Consider the following 22,023-nt stretch of genomic DNA (forward strand, 5'->3'; position numbering starts at 1 on the left):
TCAGCCTGTCCGTATTCTTTGGCTTTTTGTTTTTTAAAATATTACCAGGTACAGAGTAAGCACTTGATCAACGAATAAACAGTTATACACATAGGAGGCACCTCAGTGTCCCAAACATTCTTAAGGAAATGGCAGACTTTAGCCATTTTCTGTACGATGTGGGAGGGTAGCCTTCACCTCCGTCCCTAGTAAAGAGGGCAAGTCGAGGTGCTGGCTGGGTGGGAGCACCAAGAGCAGTCATGGTTGGGAGGATGACCAGGAAGGCATCTTCTCCTGGCTCCCGTCGTCACTGAGCATGTCTGGACCGCCAAGGCAGCCTGGCCTTTCTTTCCTTTTTAAAATCAATGTTTTATTTTATTTCTGGTCAAAATACACACAGCAAGACCTGCTGCATTCCACAGTTTCGAGACAGAATGCCAGTGACATTGGTTCCATTCTCACGTGTCAGCATTCTTGTTTTCTGTCCTAGTTGTTCTGGTCCCATCGCCTTGAACTCCCTGCCACCCAGCTTTAGCTTGGACTTCCTTAGGGGCCCGGAGGACAGGTGCTGTGGCTGTTTCAGAGCGGGACAGGGCCAGCCCTCTTCCTGAGGCTGCCAGTGCTCAGAGCACGTGTGGTATCCTCGGGGACGGGTCTCCGAGGAACCCCTACCCATGCATTGAGAGCCTTACTCAGTGCCAGGCCCTGCTCAGCGAGCAGACAGTGACCTTGCCACGAGCAGCTCTCTGCCCTGTTGCCTTCTTTGAGCTTCCTCTATGGAAGTGAAGCTCTGCCCACCCAGGGCTCTGAGCTGAGGAAAGAGCCCAGCCCGGGAATGGCTGGGGGATGGCTGTGCCACAGCACCTCCGTGGGAGAGCAGCCTGGCAGATGGGCAGGGGCCTGCCTTGAGGGCAGAGTTGAGGCCTGTCTGATGGAACAGCAGGAGGGAAGGGCTGGCCTAGTGGGATGAGGTGAGACCTTGGAGGCAGTTGTCAGGAGCCAGCGATAGGAATGAGACATCTTTAGTTTTGGGCTGGGGCCTTTGGAGTAGAACTGAAATTGGCGCATGTGGGGAGGTCTCTGGAAAGTGGGTGTGGTCTCTCTGACTGGGAGAAACCTGACGGGAACAAGGGGGACTGAGGCCAAGGTCCAGCTTTGGCAGGAGCGACTGGGCCATGGGAGGAGGGGGCTCCAAGGATGATGTTCTGTGGGAGGAGCTGGGACCTGTCTCATGGGAGGCCCTTGTCACAGGCCAGCTCCCTCCTGCACCCATACGAGGTGGATGTCTGGTCATTCAGTCTGTGGCCCAGCCTATCATATGCTCTTGGGCCAAAACTGAGGTGAGATCCATTTTCACAGGAGCTCATCAGCTACCTGGGAAGGCCCTCCCCCATAGAGCAAGCTCTGAGCCTGTCAGTACCCACGGGGTGCCCTGAAAGGCCAGCACTGTTCAACAGGCCAGCACTCGTGAGCACCCAAAGCTGTCTTTGTTCCCATGCCAGGCTCTGTGTTGTCACTGCCCCACAAAGGACAGTTGGGGATCACCGACTTGGCAGCGTCTCAGTGACACAGTGCCCCGCTGCTCATTTAGGAGTTTGTTCTCATTCCTCACAGAGATGGGGTTTTGACGTGAGGGATGAAGACCAGGGCAACGGTGTGTGGTGTGCGGGTCGGGTGAGGCCTCGTGTCGGGGCACCTGTCAGCAGCTGACATGTGCTGGTTTTCCCGGTGGCCAAGGCAGGTGCCGCACCTCTGGCTCTGGGTTCCAACAGTGTCTCTGGTCAACCCTACGTGAGGAACATGACCTTGACCCTGTGAATGATGGTGCCCCTGAGGCCATTTCTGCATCCAAAACTTTTACTTCCCTTGCTTTATTTTGAACAGCTCAAGCCCAAAATCTCAGGAAGAGATTTCATCTCATTTCCTTTTTCCATTGATAATTCATAATATTTGCTTAGGAATGTCGGCAATATTGCCTGTGATGGTTGCAGTTTGAAAAACTCACACTACAGAACACAGAGAATTGTGTCCTGTGCTTTCTGAGTTAAGGTTTTGATTAGAGCATTTATTTCAAGTTCTAAAACAAAACAAAATGAAAAGGGAGAGTCTTCTTCTTTCCACCCCTGGTGGGGAACCACTGTCAGTGTTCTTATGTTCTCCTCCAGAACACACAAAGACTTGATGTCTTCACTTGTTCCACACAAAGTGGGATATACATGTTATGCTGCATCTTGGTATTTGTTTTTTCATATAACAATATATCCTGAAGATCTTTTCATATCTATTCTCAAAGGATGTCTTCATTATGGTTTTTCACTGCTGTGTAATATTCCACTGTGTGGACATACCATACTTTATTTACCCAGTGCCCTGCAAACCAGTTCTTGAGTGTTTCTAGTCTTTTGCTATTATACCCTTCCTTGTACCTCTGTCACTTAACACATGGGCAAATCTAGGTGTACAGTACTTCCCAGAGATGCAGTGGTTCTATTAAAAGGATTTGTGAGTTGCATAGATTTTGCCACATTGTCTATCCAAGGTGCATATCCCATATGCTCCCACCAGAATTGTCCAAGAGTATCTGTTTATAGCCTTCCTGGCACAGTGTTTCATCAGCAGGACACATGACATGGTCGCACCAGATGTGGGACCAATCTATACCTCCAAGGAGAGTATTCAACACACCTGGTGATTAAGGATGTAGCGTGTGGGCTCAGACCGCCTGAGCTCAAATCCTCAGCAAATCACTTACTCTCTCCTGGCCTCAATTTTCTCATCTGCAAGGTGGGGAAGTGGTATCACCTACTTTGAGGGGTCATTGTAAGGGTTAGGCAAGATAATTCTCAAGTCATAATTAATGCATGTGAGAAGGGCTGCACACAGTGCCTGGCGCATGGCTGTGGGAGGTTGACTGTGCTCTCACCAGCAGGGTGACCTTGGGCAAGGTGACCCTGGTCTAAGCCTCACTCCACTCCCTCTTCTAATCAGGAAGTGGTCTGGCCTGTGGGTCTCTCCCAATGTCTCGTATGTCTTTCTTCAGTGACTTATGTAAGCTCCACTCACCCTTCCTCTCTCACGCTCTTCAAAGGTCTTCAGGAGTCTCCGGTCCCCAATGGCCACTCTCTGCCAGGCAGAGATTTCCTCCGGAAGCAGATGCGGGGAGATCTGTTCACGCAGCAGCAGCTGGAGGTGCTGGACCGCGTGTTTGAGAGGCAGCACTACTCTGACATCTTCACCACCACGGAGCCCATCAAGCCTGAGCAGGTACAGCCCGCAAAGCCCTGCCCGCCACACCTACCGCCACAGTGCAGGCCCAGGTCACTCTCTGCAAGGCAGGGTGTCTGACAGGGTATGGGCAAGAGCTCAGCAGGGTCTCCTCAGAGGTGGGTTTTGTGTTGTTCCTGGCTAAACTTGGCAAAGCACAGTATCCCACGGGATCAGGAGGATTTGTTGGGCGCTTGGGCGGCTTTTGGCCTCAGTGCCTCTGCTTCTCTGGCCAGACAGGAAGTGTGTGACTTCTCTGGCCGCCCTGCCATTGCTGAATGGTACCCTTTCCCAGGGCTTTTTGGACAGAAGGCTGTAATGATCACCTGAGCCAAGGAGTTAAGGTGGTCTTGGGCCATTGTCCAGTCATTCAGGGTGATGGTGAAGGTGTGTAACCACCATGTGGCCTGGGTCTCACCAGCCATCGCAGCATTCTGACGGTGCTGCCGTCCCTCTAGTCAGGCTTCCCTGGCATGCTTTGAGAGGATTAACCCCAAGAGTTTGGAAATGGAAACATAGCTCATTGAACAAACTCCCTCCTGGATTTTGTGCCAGAGAGGGGAGCAGGAAGGTCCCCCCTTGTTGAACAGCTGCCCTGTTCTGTGTTGGCCAGAGGAACAGTCACTGCTGGGGACTGTGGACAGGGTGATCAGAGAGGCTCTGGCCAGAGGGAGACTCCCCGAGACTGGAGAAGGCCCCTAAAGTGCCAGACTCAATTCAGGAGAGTGTTTCCTGGTGGCCAGTTGATGCCAGGCCCCGGGCTGGTTACCTCTCGGCCATGGAAGACCCAGACATGGTTCCTGCTTGCCAGGAGCTCATACTGTTGGCAAGTCAGAGGGTCTGTGAGCAGCAGCTTTGCTCAACACTATCCTAGCTGGCATCTGGCCGGGAGAACTGGCCTCTCTGAGCTGCCCCTAAATGCTAATGGATGAGAGGAAGGCATGTTTCTGAGCTCTTCCCAAAGAGCCTTTGGAAACAAGGTAGGCTGTGTGCACCAGCTCCCAGGGAAGGGAGCTTGGGCCCAGGGGAGTGAGCAAGGTCTTGGGGGCCGCTGTGCTGTGAAGATCAGGCTGTCAGAGCAGTTCCTATGAGCGCCCTCAAGGACTGCCTAACTGCTTTGCTTCCAAATGGGGAAACTGAGGTCCAGAGAGGCAAAAGAGGCTTGCATAAGGCCACGCAGCAAGTCATGTGTTCAGTGAACAAATCTTCATTGAGTAGAAGAGTCATAATAAATCAGAAGTGTTGTGGGTTACATGCATGCTTGGTGCTGAGGAGGGCATGTCTGGATCTGAAAGCATCAAACAGGGGTGGACCAGCCTTGGTAGGTCTTTATACAGAGCCCTGAAGGGGTTGTGGAACCAGGAGAAGGGACATGAGGGCAGTGAGAGCATGCCTGGTGGAGGAACAGCAGGTGCAAAGGCCCTGAGGTGACAGGGAGTGTGGCTGTGGTATAGGGAACTGGGGGAGGGGGTGGTAGGGGATGCTTAGGTGTGGGTCTGGTCTTGTAGACCATGCAGAGGACTTTGGTCTTTCTCCTAAAAGTCGAGTGAAGGATCTGCCAGGCGTCCCATGGCCACACGTGTTGGCCGGAGCGATCCAACACACTCGATCCTGGGCTTTAGGGAGAAGAGTCTGTTCCTGCCATGAATAGCTTCTCCCCGCTGCTCAGAGAGGTGGCTGCAGCCACACTTCTCCACACAGGAGGAAGAAGAGAGGGAACTCAACCAGAAAAATTTCCTTGGATGAAGCCTGTCTTTCTCCCAGAATCTGGGAGAAAATTTCTCTTTTAATTATTGACAAGATCATAAAACCAAGGACGGCAGAGACGAACTTTCAACCCCGTCATTTTTTAGAGGCCCAGAGAAGGGACAGGGCTCGTCTGAGGTCACTTACAAGTGAGTGGTGAAGAGCGCGTCCGGCCCTATGCCCTCAGCCTGGCCTCCACCCCTTAACGTGGATGTTGAGCACGGGGAAACCAGACTCTGCATCATAGTTTACGGAGCTTAGAAATTCGGAAAGACTGCACTGGAGACTGCCGGGACCAGTACTGGCACTGCTGTGTGGAACCGAGGTCATCAAGGCGAGGAGGCCCCATTCGTGTCGGGGTGGAGCAGTGCTCCCATAGGGCTTTCGGTGGCCGATTTTTCAGACGTATGCCACCAGGTCTTTTCTCCAGGGCACCTCTTGGTGGACTCGAACGTCTAACTTTCCGGTTGGTGGCTGCATGTGTTAACAGTCTGTACCACTCAGCGGCCTTGGGCAGAGACTCCAGGGCACCACAACTGGGAGGAACTTAGGAGCCATCTATCACTCTCTTGCTCAGATGCTCATAAGCTCATTAGCCAACATATTTTTTTGCATGTTGGCCATGAACCTGGCATGGGGCCAGGCACTGAGGTCTGAGTCAGACATCAGCTCTGCCCAGTCTCTCGAGGACTGTAGGATGTGGATTCAGAACCTGCAAGACGAGGGAGAAGGTTTGGAGGGGCCTGAATGAAGTGTCCCGCCAGAGAGGAAGAAGTGTCTCCATCGGGAACGTGTAGGAGGGTCACATTGATGGAGGTCTTGAAGGGCAGGTCCAACAGGACCACGTGGAGATAGAGGCCTGAGGGGTAGGAGGACCTGAATTAGTCCATGTGAGGACTCCATTTCCTCAAGCCTCACTGCCCAGTGTCCTTCAGGACAACTTGGGCCTGTCTCTGACTGTGTGGGCTCTGAGGCAGGGCCTGCAGATGACCCGTGTGGCGGGATAATGACTGACTCAGTGTTTTCTGGTTAATCTGCTTCACTTCCCTGTAATGCGCCATAATGAGGAGCGATGGGAGGTGAGGCCGTGGGGCTGCTGGACTATGAATGACATACCCTGGCGCCCGATTTGCAATCACTTTGGACAAATGATAGTCTGAGCAAGGGGCCGCAGGCTGGGAAGGGATGTGAGTCAAGGGTACTGGTTCCTTGAGCCCCATAGTTCCCTGTCTGTGAGATGAGTGTTCCATGGGCCTTGCCTCATGAGCTCCAGAGAGTCATGGCAGTGGCATAGAAGGGGGCCTGGCACTGCTGGCCACTGAGACTGGCTGCCTCTTCCATCTGTGGCAAATGGAGCTGTTGGAGGCTGTGCCTTGGTAGCCTAGGTGGGGGGCCTTGCTGCCAGCTTCACAGAGCGGCCTGGTGGGAAGATAGGGTACTTAACTAGCCTTGGCATGGAGGTGCTTGATTAGAGTCCTGGCTCTGCCCTGCTGAATAAGTCCCTTTTTCTCTGGGTCTCAGTTTCCATGTCTGTGGTTGTGGTAATCATGACTTTGATAATGACAACAACAGTAACCACCTAACAATAACATCTCGCCTATGACCCATACGACACAGTTTTCTACGATCTTCACAATTGTCTCATTGACTCTACTTGAATCCCAGCCCAGCAGGCAGGGGCAGACCTGTGAGCCCCATTTTACAGACTGGAGCGTTCTTTTCTCAGGTTGTCCACCCCGTTTACAGGCTCAGGGAAGTTCTGGAGCTTGTGGAAGCCACAGAGCTGGGCCTTCTGTCTTCATCTTGTGTGAGATGATTGTGGGGGCCACCACGTCCCTGGACACTGGAGGAGTCAGTTTTCTGGCTGTATTTCAGAAGTGGCTTTTTGCAGCTGGAGTTGGCCTGTCATTCTAGAGCCCTCAGAGTCCTGCTTGGAGTGGCCAGGTTGTCCCCAAAGCTCTCCACCCTGACCCACATGGGAGGTCCATTCTCTTCTCAGCCAGACGCAGGGCCTGCCACCCACTTTCATGGGCTCACAGCTTGCCCCCACTTTGCTGCTTTCCCAGCACCTGTGTGGGGGGTGGGCCCAGGCATCCTTGTTGTAGAAGGAAACTTGGTAAAGTTTTTGGCCTGGGGGAAGGGGTTAATGTCTACACACTCCCGGAGCAATGAAACACTTCCTTTTCAACACAGTTATTGAAAAAGCAATGCGGGTTTTCTGTACATGTGGAGTGAGTAAAAATCACCTTGAGGAGGAAAGAGAGAGAGACACAGAGAGAGAGAGAGAGAGGGAGAGAGAGGGAGAGAGAGAGACAACTGCTGGTCGGGTGTGTGTGCACGCTGCCCAGTGGACTCTGTGTCAGTGCGACTCCTGGATGCTGGGGGCCAGGGCGCTGCTGCGGGTGCTGGTGCGTCCTCCGGCCGCGCAGGCAGAGCACTGCTGAGCACAGCCGCCGTATTTACTCTCGGCAGACTATTAACCAACACCAGGCTATTAATCTGGCTTTTGAGCCTTCACTAAAGCCCATAAAAGCTCACAGTTGTCAAATGGAGTTCATTTTAATTTCCTTTCAATCACAGGGAATTATTCAGGTGATAAATCAGCTGGAGCAGCCTCCTGGATGTAATAGAAACCCTAATTCCTGGCTAATTATCCAGCCCATTGCTGCCAGCAGATCAATACGGGCGCAGAATGGAACGGGCCCAGGGCCCTCCCTCCCATCGGGCCAGAGACAGAGAGACAGCTGGGGAAAGGGGGACGTGCTGCTGACCTCCCAGGAAGTTCAAAGGTCATGGGGGGTTAAATCAGGGAAGGCCTGTCCCTTGTCTAACTGGGAAAGCCACCAGAAATGCGCCCTGCCCCCGTGAGCCACTGTGCCCTTGGAACGATGGCATTTCTCCAGGCTGGTGGGCCTGGGGCGGAGCTGACGGGTTCCAGCACTGCCTGCTGCTGTGGCGTCCTGACCCTGGGAATGGGCTGGTGGGTGTTTCTGAGCATAACTGAGCTTGGTCGGTGAGGACCTGAACACTTATTCGGAGTCAGAAGGAGGGTGAAGTCCTCTCGGGGAGGAAGGTGGGGCACTGGTTGGGCTTCTTCATGCCTTGGAAGCTCATTTTGTGTCATTGTTCATCTGTGTCCCCTCTTGAGGAGGTGGGGTAGAGAGAGGAAGGTGTGAGGAGACAGATGTGCCAGGAGGAGAAAGGAGGAAGGCTTCCTGGATGAGGTGCCATCAGTACTGTGTTTTGAGGGATGGGCAGAAGCCAGGCCTGTGGAGGTGGTAGGCCGTTGGCTGGAGTGGGCATTCAATGCAGAGGACAGCACAGGCTAAGCTATGGAGGCGCTGTCTGCACGTTGGCTGGGTTGGGTGGAATGTAGGTATGTGAAGTCGGACAGTGGTGCTAGAGAAACGGGTGAGGAGGTTGACTTTGCTTCTTGGGGGCGTGGCCCAGAGGGCTGTTCTGTGGCCCAAACTCCTCCTCGGCTCACCTGGATGCATTCCCACTGTGGTCTCTTACCCCATCCCTGCTGCTGCTGCTGTTCAACCTTTTTCATGCCACAGATCCCCTCATGGTTGCCCACCACCCACAGCTTGGATCCTACCTAGACCTTCAACCCCCTTATGGCCCTTCGTGCCCTGTATTCATCTGCTCGGTCACATGAAGGTCTGGTGGAGAATGGTGGTGGGAGCAGTGCCCTAGGCAGAAGGACTAGCCTGCAGGAAGGCTTCAGGCTGTAGACACCTTGATGCAGTCCAGTAACCAAAAGACACTCAAGGACTAGGAACATAGGAGGCACAGAGTGGGGTGTGATGCAGTTAATGAGGGGCAAGCACTGTGAGAGGTCAGGGCCGGGGCTTTGGGTTTTACCTTAGGACCACAAAAAAAAAAAAAAAAAAAAAAAAAACCTCTGCAAGGTTTTAAACCAGAGAGGGGCAGGATCTGATTTGTATTTTTGGGACATTATCCTGACTGCTATGAGGCTCTGTAGAGGGTGGGGGCCTAGAAGGAGGTGACTGCCGAGGTCTAGGTGATGTTGCTGGAGAGGAGAGCATTGTCCAGGAATGGTGGCCCCATCTCACATCTCCCCTCCACTCCCCACCCCACACTCTCCAGCACGGGCACCAGGGTTCCTAGCGTTGAGCTCAGATCTGATTCCGAGCTTCCTGATGGTCCAAGCAAGGTGGGAAACACACTCAGTTGTGTGCTTCTCATGTCCACCAGGGGAAGATAGGCCAAGTTCTCAGAGAAGCCAGAGCAGAAAGGAAATTTTCACCCGGGTCTTCCAGTGAGGGGGCCCTGCGAAGGCAGTGGTCATAGTCCTCAGCAGTGCCTCTAGAGAGGCTGCGGCGAGTTTTACCAGGCTGTGTCTTGTGGGCCCAGATACTGACCACAGGCTACTCGGTGCATTTCTGCAGGGGCAGGGCTGCTGAGACCATGTGGTTCAGGAGGGCTGGCTCTCTAATAGCCTTACTTTAAATAAGAAAACCTCAGACTCTCTGGGGCAGTTTTCCTAGATTTTCTAACAAAATATAGCTAGTGGTCACGGAATGGGAATAAGTACTCCCAGATGTCAGCCCAGAGTTGGCACTAAAATTTTAACTTTTCAGTGAATTTCCAAAGGAGCCCTGGTGGCACAGTGGTTAAAGAGCTTGGCTTCTAACTGCCAGGTTGGCTGTTCAAACCCACCAGACTCTCTGTGGGAGAAAGATGAGGCAATCTGCTTCCATAAAGATTTTCAGCCTTGGAAACTCTAGGGGATAGTTCTACTCTGTCCTTGAGGGCTTCTGTGAGTTGGAATCACTCAATGGTGTGAGGTGTTTTTTTTTTTTTTTTTTTTAAATGAATTTCCATATTTTGTCTTAAGCATTCATGCAGGTTTTACATTCTTCTTCTAAGAGTACATAATAATCCTACCTAGGTTTTCAGAGTCCTTGGGGTAGTGCCAATAGTTAATGCATTAGCTGCAATCGAAAGGTTGGAGGTCTGAGTCTATCCCAAAGTGCCTTGGAAAGAAGGCCTGATGACCTTCTTCTGGAAGATTAGCCCTGTGGAGCACAGTTTTACTCTGAAACATGTGGGGTCACTGTGAATTGGCATCACCTCAATGATAACTGGTGTTGGTGACATTTTTGTTTACAAATAAATAAGTGTCTTTGATTACTCACCGATTCAATTTTCTTGGATGCTTCAGGAAGATGTAGTGGTATGTTACTGTGGGGATTTGAGACCTCTTACCACTCAAAGGGTACCCCTGGGAAAATATCCTTCCCAAGTTGGAAAGGTTCATTCTATAAAGATGCGCTTCAGGGGGTCACCATCAATGCAACTTCATCAACTCAACTTTTGATGAGAATGACAATTTGGTATATTGAGTTGAGTTCTCTGATGAGGGCTCGGTGTGCAGGGATTGAAGGAGGAAGAATCATATGTCTTAGAGATTAACAAAGCAGATGTTAGGCTGGACATCCTGTGGTGCGGTACTTCCCAGTCATTTTCTTGTCTTGCAACACATGGGAAATGTGAATATTCATGTGGTACACCACGGTAAATGAATGAGGATGCTTATGACTGAAGGTAATTGGCCTCCTGCTTTGGTTTCTCCAAGTCCTACCTGGCCACCCAAAGGCAGAGAGGATCTATTATCGTGCACACTATTTGGGAACTTTGGCTTTTGTGGATAGTAAGAGTTGCGGTTTGGGTAGGGCTTTAAATCTTCTCTCTCCCTTCTCCTTGCTAGGGCTTGCCAGCCCAGGGAAAATAGCGAACTTACTGCTTTGGGCATCTGAGCTAGTGCCCACATACTCACCCCACGCTCTCCCAGCCATTTCTTGGATTCTCTGAAAACCTGTGTGGAGCAGCAATGCTTAGACTAGAGAAGACCCGAATGAGGCTTCCTCTATATTGTCTCTGAATCTGACTGAGCACATGGAGCAGACTTCCCTAATTTATGCACCCAGTTGCAGGTGGAGAAGATGGAACTGAAATAGAGGAGATAGCTGGGCCTTCCCACAGGAAGCAAGCATGGCCTGACCTCGTTTCTACCTGGAGCCTGAAGTGCCAGATGAAGACTTTGACCTTGACAGCACAGTCATGGTGCCCACTAGTGAACATGCCCAGTGAGTGGCCTGATCTCGGACCGGCCCGATGACTGATGTCTCCCATGTCAGCGAGGCGTGAAGTGTGGAGGGTGGCAGTAGTCAGGATGGGGCAGGAGTTCTCCTCCCAGTTCTCTTCTCAGCATGAGGAAAGGAGGCAGAGATCCCTTCTTGAATATTGAGATGCAGGATACACTTGGCTGTGATCTTGCCTTCAGACAGAGGTAACGACAAGGATTATTCTGGAATTCTCGCCTCTGGATCTCTAGTGGTCCCGTGCCTCCCTCCTGTCATTCTCTCAAAGTGACCCAAGGATGAAATACAGACTCCATAAGGCCTCACCCTTCTTCATTTGCTCTGTTGACCATGCCCATTTCTTTCTAAACAACTTTCAAAATACTTTCTAAATGTTTGAGTATTCTGAGTATCCTTTGTTTTCCTGTGGGTCAAGCAGAAGAATGACTTTCTGAGGAAAATAATTTGTGCCTGTTTTGCAAGACTAGGGTATGTTTGCAGGCATGGTGAGCAAGTTGTGTCATAGTATAAAAGCATAGGACATCCAGGTTTTAGGGAGGGCTTTTGGGTTGGTCACTTCTCTCTGGACCATGGTTTTTGCATTTAGGGTAGGGGATTGGGCTGGGTTGTCTTTAAGATCCATTCAGCTCTAACATTCTGTGAGAGAGAAAACAAATTGGAAATCTATCTCTTATTTTTATTTTGACTTGTTTACACTTTTTTTCTCCTGCCTCTTACATTCCTTTCAGTGTCAGGGAAATGCTGTATATGTAGGGTTTAAAGATTACAAGAGAATTGTCAAAGAGCCACTGCATCTTGTTGGGATGTTCTTTCATTCATTTAGTCATTTATTTAGCCAAGGTATTTTTAGATATGCCATGTTAGTGACATTGACCACCTGTGCTGTGCTGTGTGGCATAAAGTAACAGCAATTGATGCAGTCAAAGGTACTGTGTGAGAGTTGACTCTTGGGCGGAGAGATTTCTCCCAAACAAGGCTCACAATATTTGGAATTAAAAAAAAAGTCAGAAGGGCAGATCTTTCCAATCTGATAGTTTGGTTGTTTTGAGAGTACACTGTAGGTTTGGCTTAGGAATTTGGCTATTCACGAAGCTCTTTTATTCAAAATCTTTTATTGCTTTGTAATTTACAAAAGGAACACTAATACTGGTTCTGATAGTAAAGTCTGAGCTATTGCAGGTTCCCCTTCCATCTCAGACACATAGAATGATTGAGTCAAATATAACAATAATATATATTGTAAATACAGATAATCATTAAGGCATCATTATCATCATACCATCAACCTTCCTTCCGAGGGGCAGCTGGTGGGTTTGAACTGCCAGCCTTCTGGTTAGCAGTCAAATGCCTTAGGCACTATGCCACCAGGGCTCCCAATATTAATATTATTAGTACAAAAAATATACATCTGAGCCTGAAAGAGAGGGAACTCCTCGGTATGGGAAATGAAGAGGGAGCTTAGAGCCATAACTGTAAGTGCATGGACAAATATCTCAGTGGCCCAGTGTACTGGACCTGGATACAGTTCTAAGGAGAAGGTGCTGGTACTTTGATGCTGATGTTGGAACAGAACATATGGCCTTAGATTCTGTAATATGGAAGTTGGAACTGAGACCCATTCAAAAATATGAAACCTGGAAGGACTGTAATTCCATGAAATGAGCACTTGATGAATTTCACCCACAAGCCACCAGAAGTAGTAAGGAACCTTGATTTTGCATGCCATTCAGAGTAGAACGTAAGTTCCCTGTGGGAAGTTAAAATCTGAAGCCTGTGCCACACATAGGTGAGGCATCTCACATATTATATTATGTGCATGATATGAGAAACCTAGGAAGATGAATTAACACAAAAGCTGAACTCATACCAGTGAAATCCCTGAGGTACATCACAGAAATACATGGAAAACTCTCAGTTGATCCTTCCATAATCCAATATGTACAACATGCCTACAGAGTAAATGATAACTACTAAAGATGAACTCACCACTTATAAAATTGCAAACTACGCAGTGAAATAAGCACAGATCATGATACGTAACAACCAGGAAGATAAGTACCCCAAGAACCTGAGGTAACAGACTATCTGAAAGAGACTATAAAATGATTAAAGAGATGCAAGAACAAATGAACAAAGCATCACAAAAAAAGAGTAGGCTGATTAGAAAAAAGAACCAAGTATATTTTCTGGAAATAGAAATAATAGTAATGAAAATCAAAAATTTAATTGATAAGTTAAACATAAGGTAAGATTCAGATGAATAGAAAATTAGTGATCTGGAGGACAGAGCTGAGGAGCCTGACAAGAGTGCAGCACAGAAAGGCAAAGAGGTGGGAAATATGATGAGACAGTAAACGAGAGAACAAAATCCACGAGGAAGTGTAACATACATCTAACAGTTGTGCTGGAAAAATAAAACAGAAGAAAGTAGAGGGGAGGTGATATTTGAGGAAGTAATGGCTGAGGACTTTATAGGGCAGACATGTTGCAGGACTATGTCATGAGACTGAAGAAGTGTACTGATTCCCAAGTAAGTTAAATAAAATAAATGCACATCTAGGCAAAGTGCAGTGAGACTGATGAACAACAAAGACAAAGAGGAAACTATAAAAGCGAGCGCCCCGGGGGCAGGCCACAGTAAGCCAGCCTGGGAGAAGCGGGAGGTGGGTGTTTGTGTGCATGGGGCAAGTGGCCCAGGGGCAGGCCGGTGAAGTGAGCAGGGCAGGGGAGACCAGGAAATGAGCAGAACAGTTTGGAACAGTTAAGGGAGACAAACTTGTCTGTCATTTTGTCATACTGCACTGGCTTGCGTGTTGCTGTGAGGCGGGAGGCTATGCCACTGGTATTTCCATGCTAGCAGGGTTGCCCATGGTGGACAGGTTTCAGCAGAGCTTCCAGACTAAGACAGACTCAGAAGAAGGAAGAAGCCATCCACTTCTCAAAGAATTGGCCAATGAAAACATGGTGCAATTTAGTGCTGGAAGATGAGCCTCTCAGCACTCAAAATATGACTGGAGAAGAGCTGCCTCCTCGGAATGGAGCCAACCTTAATGATGTTGATGGAGCAAAGCTTTTGGGACCTCCCTTTGCTGATGTCTCAAGATGAGAAGAAACAGCTGCAAACATCCATTAATAATCAGAACATGGAATGTATGAAGTATGAATCTAGGAGATTAGAAGTTGTCAGAAATGAAATGGAATGCATAAAGATTGATATCCTAGGCATTGTTGTTGTTGTTATTTGCCATCGAGTCGGCCCCGACTCATAGCGACCCCTCCTTGGGTTTCCAAGGCAGTGTCACTACGGAAGTAGGAATGCCCAACCTTCCTTCCAAGGAGTGGCTGGTGGGTTTGAACTGCCAGCCTTCTGGTTAGCAGTCAAGTGCCTTAGGCACTATGCTACCATTAGTGAGCTGAAATGGACTGGTTTTGGCCGTTTTGAATCAGACAATCATATAATCTACTATGCCGGGAATGACAAATTGAAGAGTAATGGTGTGGCTTCATCATCACAAAGAATATATCAAGATCTATCCTGAAGTACAGTGCTGTCAGTGATAGGATAATATCCACCTGCCTATGAGGAAGACCAGTTAAAACTACTGTTATTCAAATTTACACCCCAACCAAAGCCAAAGATGAGGAGATTGAAGAATTTTACCAACTTCTGCAGTCTGAAATTGACCAAACGTGCAATCAAGATATGTTAATTATCACTGGTGACTGGAATGTGAAAGTTGGAAACAAAGAAGAATCACTGGTAGTTGGAAAAATATGGCATTGGTGATAGAAATAATGCTGGAGATTGCATGATAGAATTTTGCAAGACCAATGACTTATTCATTGCAAATACCTTTTTTCAACAACACAAATGGTGGCTATACATGTGGACTTCACCAGATGGAGTGCACAGGAATCAGACTGTCTACGTCTGTGGCAAAAAAGGTGATGGAAAAGCTCATATCTTCAGCCAAAACAAGGCCAGGAGCTGACTGTGGAACAGACCATCAGCTGCTCATGTGGAAGTTCAAATTGAAGCTGAAGACAATGAAAAGAAGTGCACAAGAGCCAAAATATGACTTGATTATATCCCTCCTTAGAGATCATCTAAAGAATAGATTTGATGCATTGAACACCAGTGACCAAAAACCAGAGGAATTGTGGGATGACATCAAGAACATCCATGAAGAAAGCAAAAGGTCATAAAAAGACAGAAATAGAAGAAAAGACCAAAATGGATGTCAGAAGAGACTCTGAAACTTGCCCTTGAATGGAGAGTAGCTAAAGCAAATGGAAGAATAAACAAGATAAAAGAGCTGAACAGAATATTTCAAAGAACAGCTTGAGAATTCAAAGTCAAGTATTATAATGAAATGTGCGAAGACCTGGAGTAAGAAAACCAAAGGGAAGAACATGCTTAGCATTTCTCAAGCTGAAAGAACTGAGGAAAAAATTAAAGCCTCGAATTGCAGCATTGGAAGATTCTATGGGCAATATGTTGAATGACGCATGAAACATCAAAAGAAGATGGAAGGAATACACAGAGTCACTGTACCAAAAAGAACTGGTCGATGTTCATCCATTTCAGGAGGTGGCATATGATCAAGGACCAATGCTATTGAAGGAAGAAGTCAAAGCTGCACTGAAGGAATTGATGAAAAACAAGGCTCCGGGAATTGACGGAATACCCATTGAGATGTTTCAACAAACGGATGCTGTACTGGAGGCACTCACTCGACTATGCCAAAAGATTTGGAAGAGAGCTATTTTGCCAACTGACTGGAAGAGATCCATATTTGTACCCATTCCAAAGAGAGGTGATCCTACAGAATGTGGAAATTGTCGAACAGTATAATTGATATCACACACAAATAAAATCTTACTGAAGATAATTCAAAAACGGTTACAGCAGTATGTTGACAGAGAACTTCTAGAAATGCAAGCTGGATTCAGAAGGAGATGTGGAACAAGGGATATCATTGCTGATGTCAGATGAATCTTGGCTGAAAGCAAAGAATACCAGAAAGATTTTACTTGTGTTTTATTGCCTATGCAAAGGCATTCGGTTATGTGGATCATAACAAATTGTGGATAACATTGAGAAGAGTAGGAATTCCAGAAACACTTAATTGTACTCATGAGGAACCTGTACATAGACTAGGAGGCTGTCATTCAAACAGAACAAGGGGACACTGCATGGTTTAAAATCAGGAAGGGAGTGTGCCAGGGTTGTATCCTTTCACCATACTTATTCAATCTGTATGCTGAGCAAATAATCTGAGAAGCTGGACTATATGAAGAAGAACGTGGCATTGGGATTGGAGGAAGACTCATTAACAACTTGCGATAAGCAGATGACACAACTTTGCTTGCTGAAAGTGAGGATGACTTGAAGCACTTGCTGATGAAGCTTACAGTCTAGTATGGATTACACCTCAATATAAAGAAAACAAAAATCCTCACAACTGGACCAGTAAGCAGCATCATAATAGATGGAGAAAAGATTGAAGTCGTGGAAGACTTCATATTACTTGGTTCTACAATTAATGCTGATGGAAGCCACAGTCAAGACAGCAAAAGACGTATTGCATTGGGCAAATCTGTTGCAAAAGACCCCTGTAAAGTGCTGAAGAGCAAAGATGTCTCCTTGAAGATAAGATGCGCCTAACCCAAGCCATGGCGTTTTCATTCGCCTCATATGTATATAAGAGCTGGACAATGAATAAGAAGAGACGATGCTTTTGAGTTGTGGTGTTGGAGAAGAATGCCGAAAGTACCGTGAATTGCTAAAAAAAACTAACAAATCTGTCCTGGAAAAAGTGCAACCGGAGTGCTCCTTGGAAGTGAGAATGGCCAGACTTCGTCTCACCTATTTTGATCATGTTGTCAGAAGGGACCATTCTCTGGAGAAGGATGTCTTGCTTAGTAAAGTGGAGGGTCAACGAAAGAGGGGAAGGCCCTCAACAAGATGTATTGACATGGTGGTGATGGGCTTAGGTATAGTAGGGACTGTGAGGCTGGCACAGGACCGGGCAGTGTTTCATTCTGTTGTACATAAGGTCACTATGAGTTGGAGGCGACTTGACAGCACATAACAACAAGAACATAAAAGTAACCAGAGAGGAAGTATAACCTTTAGAGTGATTTTTTTCAAAATCAATATAAGTCAAAAGATAATAGAAAAGAACAAGAGACAATAACAATTGAGCTAGAATTTTATACTCAGCTGAGTTATCATTTAATGTTATTGTTGTTGTTATGTGCCGTCAAGTCAGACCCGACTCATAGCAACCCCTACTTGGGTTTCCAAGGCAGTATCACTACGGAAGTAGATTGCCTCATCTTCCTTCCGAGGAGTGGCTGGTGGGTTTGAACCGCCAGACTTCTGGTTAGCAGTCAAGTGCTTTAGGCACTATGCTACCAGAGCCCCCTATCATTTAATAGTGAAGGCAAATAAAGACATTTTCATACAAACACAGGGAGAGCTTACCATTCACATACATTCACTGAACTGCTAAATAAAGCACTGCAGTAAGAAGAAGATGAACGGCTTCTGGTTTCAGCTTTGACATGTGCAGAACTTGAAAGTATTCATTCCCATCCTTATAACAACAACACAACACTGAACAAACTGAAAATCAATTATTTTTCTTGGACCTATAAAATAATTGAGGTTGCAGGATAAACTGCCTCCTTGAAATCTGGAAAGGCAGGTAAATCAAAGAGTCATAGCTGAGCTCTGCTAAATTAACACAAAACTTCACACTATTTTCTTGTTTACATCAGTTCCTGTTATCTGATACATAATATCCAACTTTCTGCAAAAAATGACAAAGCATGCTTAAAAAATACCTTCTGGAGACGCAAAATAAGCATCAGAATCAGATTGAGATATGACATAGGTTTTTGAGGTTGTTGTTGTCGTGTGCCGTGGAGTTGGACTCGACTCATAGCGACCCCTCCTTGAGTTTCCGAGACAGTATCACTACGGAAGTAGATCGCCCAACCTTCCTTCCGAGGAGTAGCTGGTGGGTTTGAACTGCCAGCCTTCTGGTTAGCAGTCAAGTCAAGTGCCTTAGGCACTATGCCACCAGAGCTCCCATTTGAATTGTTAGGGAATTTAAAATAACTCTGGTGGTGTAGTCCCTGGTGGCAATTCAAACCCACCAGCCACTCCTTGAAAGGAAGATTGGGCAATATACTTCCCTAGTGATACTGCCTCAGAAACCCAAGGAAGGGTTGCTATGAGTCAGATCTGGCTTGACAGCAGTGAGTTTGTTTTTGGTGTGATTGATACTTTAAGGGTTGTAAGGGAAAAAGTAGATGACATCTAAGAATAGATGGGTAATGTAAGCAGAGAGATGAAAACTCTAAGGAAGTATCGAAAGGAAACACTAGAAATAAAAAAACACCCTAATAGAAATAAAGAATGTCTTTGAAGGGCTCAACAGTAGACTGGACATGTGCAAGTAAATAATCAACGAACTTGAAGATATGTTAATAGGAACCTCCCAAGCTGAAATGCAAAGGAAAAAAAAAATGAATAAAAATAAAGAGAGCAACATGCAAGAACTGTGGGACAGTTTCAAGAGGAGTAACATATGCATAATTGGAATACCAGAAGGAGAAGACAGAATTGAGCAGAAGAACTATTTGAAGTGATAATGGACAAGAATTATCCAAAACTAATGACAGACATCAAAGCACAGATGCATAAAGCTCAGAGAATAAAGTGTACGTCTGTACCTCGGTATGTCGTATTCACATATCAGAAAACCCAAAGCAAAGAAGAAATCTGGGAAGAAGGTAGAGAAAAAAACTCTTTACTTACAGAAGAACAAGGATAAGACTTACAATGGATTTCTTGCAGAAACCATGCAAAAAGTAAGAGAGTACCATGAAACATTTAAGGAATTGAAGGAAAAAAAAATATTCATCTAGAGTTCTAGATATTGAGAAATTATCCTCCAAAAGTGAAGGTAAAATAAAAAGTTTCTCAGACAAACAAAAATGGAGAAAATTCATAGTCAGCAGAGATGCCCTGCAAGAAGTGTTACAAGTAGTTCTCCAGGGAGAGGGAGAAATTACATAGGTCAGAAACTTGAGTCTGCATAAAGAAGGGAAGAGAGTTGGAGAAGAAATAAAGAAGGTAAAATAAGGTCTTTAATTTCTTTTATTCTTAATTGATTTTAAATACAACTTTGTCTAACATAATTGTAGTGATATATGGAGGTGATTATATCATAGATAAGTGCAATGAATGACAGCATTGTAGTGCAGATGGGAAGCAAGGATTGAGAATATTAAAAGCTACCTGTGCTACATATGAAATGACATAGTGTCATTTGAAGGTGGACTGAGATTAGTTGTAAATGTGTATTGCAAACTCTAGGGCAACCACTAGTTATTATTATTTATTTTTTTAAAAAAAGTAGTATAATTAATATGCTCACAGGAGATAAAATGGAGTTATATAAAATCCTCAATTAAAACCAGAGAAGGAAAAAGAATGGGTGGGGGAAAACAAAGAACAAGTTAAAAAACTGAAAATAGTTACATACACAGCAAAACAACCAAACTCACTGCCGAGTTTGTTCCGACTCATTGTGACCCCTCCTTGGTGTTGTCTCTATGGAAATAGATTGTCCAATCTTCCCCACCGTATCACTAATCACTTTAAATGTGAATGGTCTAAATATACCCATTAAAAAACAGAAATTGTCAGAGTTGATTAAAAAACAAGACCCAACTCTATGTTGCCTATAAGAAGGTTATGAAATAGAGATTGAGGAAATGGGATTTAAGAAGTGACTGTCAGGGATTGAATTGTGTCACTCTCAAAGTATGTGTTGGAATCCTAACCTCTATTTGGAAATAGAGTTTCCTTTGCTGTGCTAACGCGGCCACATCAGTATTGGGTGTGCCCTAAGTGCAGTCACTTCTGAGTTATAAAAAGGGCATAAACACAGAGGCACACACTGAGGCAGACAGATGCCATGGAGGATCTTCAAGAACCGAGGACTGCCCAGGAGGAACCCAACATGACTGATACCTTGATTGGACTTCAGTTTCCAGAACTCTGAGAAAGTAAGTTTATGTTCTTGAAAGCCACCCCCTCGTGGTATTTCTGTTACAATAGCACTAGGTAACTGAGACGAGTGCTCTGGTGGTGTAGTGGCTAAGGCATTTTGGCTGCTAACCTAAAGGTCAGTACGGTTGGTGGTTCGGACCCGCCAGGTGCTCCACAGAAGAAGAATGAGGCAGTCTGCTCCTGTAAAGATTTACAGCTTTGGAAACCCAATGAGGGTTGCTATGAGTCAGAATTGACTCAATGACAGTGAGTTTTGTTTGATTTTGGAGGTAATGAAGGCAGTGACCAAATAAATAGATAAACATACAGGAGGTCTGGTGTGACAGTGCCTAAGGCATTAATTAGACTGTTAACCAGAAGAGAATTTAAATAAGGGGTATTGTTGCTGATATCAGATGGATCTTGGCTGAAAGCAAAGAATACCAGAAAGATATGTACCTGTGTTTTGTTGACTATGCAAGGACAGCTGACTGTGTGGATCATAACAAATTATGGGTAACACTGAGAAGAATGAGAATCTCAGAACATTTAATTGTGCTCATGAGCAACCTGTATATAGACAAACAGAATAAGGAGATTAAAATTAAAATTAGGAAAGGTGTGCATCAGGGTTGTATGGGTTGTATCCTTTAATGATAGTTATTCAATTGGTATGCTCTTGGAGGAAGATATATTAACAACCTGCGGTATGCAGATGACATAACCTTGCTTGCTGATAATGAAGAAAATTTGAAGCACTTACTGATGAAGAGGAAAGACTACAGCCTTCAGTGTGGGTTACAAAAATTCTCACAACTGGACCCATAAACATTACGATAAGTGGAGAAAAGATTGAAGTTGTCAAGGATTTCATTTTCCTTTGATCCACAATCAACACCCATGGAAGCAGCAGTCAAGATATCAAATGATTTCACTGGGCAAATCTGCAACCACCTCTTAAAATTTCCAGAGTAAGATGTCACCTTGAAGACTAAGGTATGCCTGACCCAAGTCCTGGTATTTTCAGTAGTCTCATATGCATGTGAAAACTGGACAATGAATAAGAAAGTGAGTTTTGTTTATATAAAAAAATGGTTATATGGTGGTATAGTCCAGAAGGCTTCAAACCCACCAGCCACTCCTCGAAGGAAGACTGGGCAATCTACTTCTGTAGAGATAGATACTGCCTCGGAAACCCAAGGAAGGGTTGCTATGAGTCAGATTCGACTTGAAGGCAGTGATAAGAAGAATTAGTGCATTTGAATTGCAATGTTGGCAAAAAGTACTGAACCATGGCCTGTTGAAAGAACAGCCAAATCCACCTTGGAAGCAGTACAGCCCGAATGGTCCTTAAAGGCGAGAATGGCCAGGCTTCGTCTCTAGTACTTTGGTCATTATTAGAAGAGACCAGTCCCTGGAGAAAGATCTCATGCTTGATAAAATGGAGAGTCAGCGAAACAGGGGAAGCCCTTCAACAAGACGTACTGAGACTGGCCGCAGTGATGGGTTGAAGCATAGCAAAGGTTATGAGTCTGGTGCGAGACCGGGCAGCGTTCTGTTCTGTTGGACACAGGGTGGCCTCGAGTCAGAGCCAACTCAACGGCACTTAACCACAGCAAAAAGTTTTTAGGGGCTTAAAAACAAGCTATATAAAAAAGACAATAATAATATATAACATTGGGAGGTGGCAGATCGGAGTTAAAACATTCTAAGGTCCTTGTATTAGGAAGAGGGTCAGTATATTGATAAACTTTGGATTTGTTGAGGTCAAGAATGCAGATGAGAAAATTAAGAGTAAACATCAGAAGGACAGAAACTTCCAAACCAAAGAGG

General features: G+C 46.2%; 1 protein-coding gene across 1 annotated transcript in view; it reads left to right on the forward strand.

Moving 5' to 3' along the window:
* PAX5 (paired box 5) overlaps positions 1-22,023 on the forward strand; it is a 203,863-nt gene that overhangs the window by 55,563 nt on the left and 126,277 nt on the right. Inside the window, exon 6 of the mRNA XM_042781794.1 lies at positions 3,068-3,243. Within this exon, the coding sequence (XP_042637728.1) occupies positions 3,068-3,243 (176 nt within the window). The remainder of the gene's footprint in view (positions 1-3,067; positions 3,244-22,023) is intronic.

Source organism: Orycteropus afer, unplaced genomic scaffold (assembly GCF_000298275.1).
Source record: "Orycteropus afer afer isolate SDZICR_OR568_19922 unplaced genomic scaffold, OryAfe1.0 scaffold00174, whole genome shotgun sequence".
NCBI lineage: Eukaryota > Metazoa > Chordata > Mammalia > Tubulidentata > Orycteropodidae > Orycteropus > Orycteropus afer.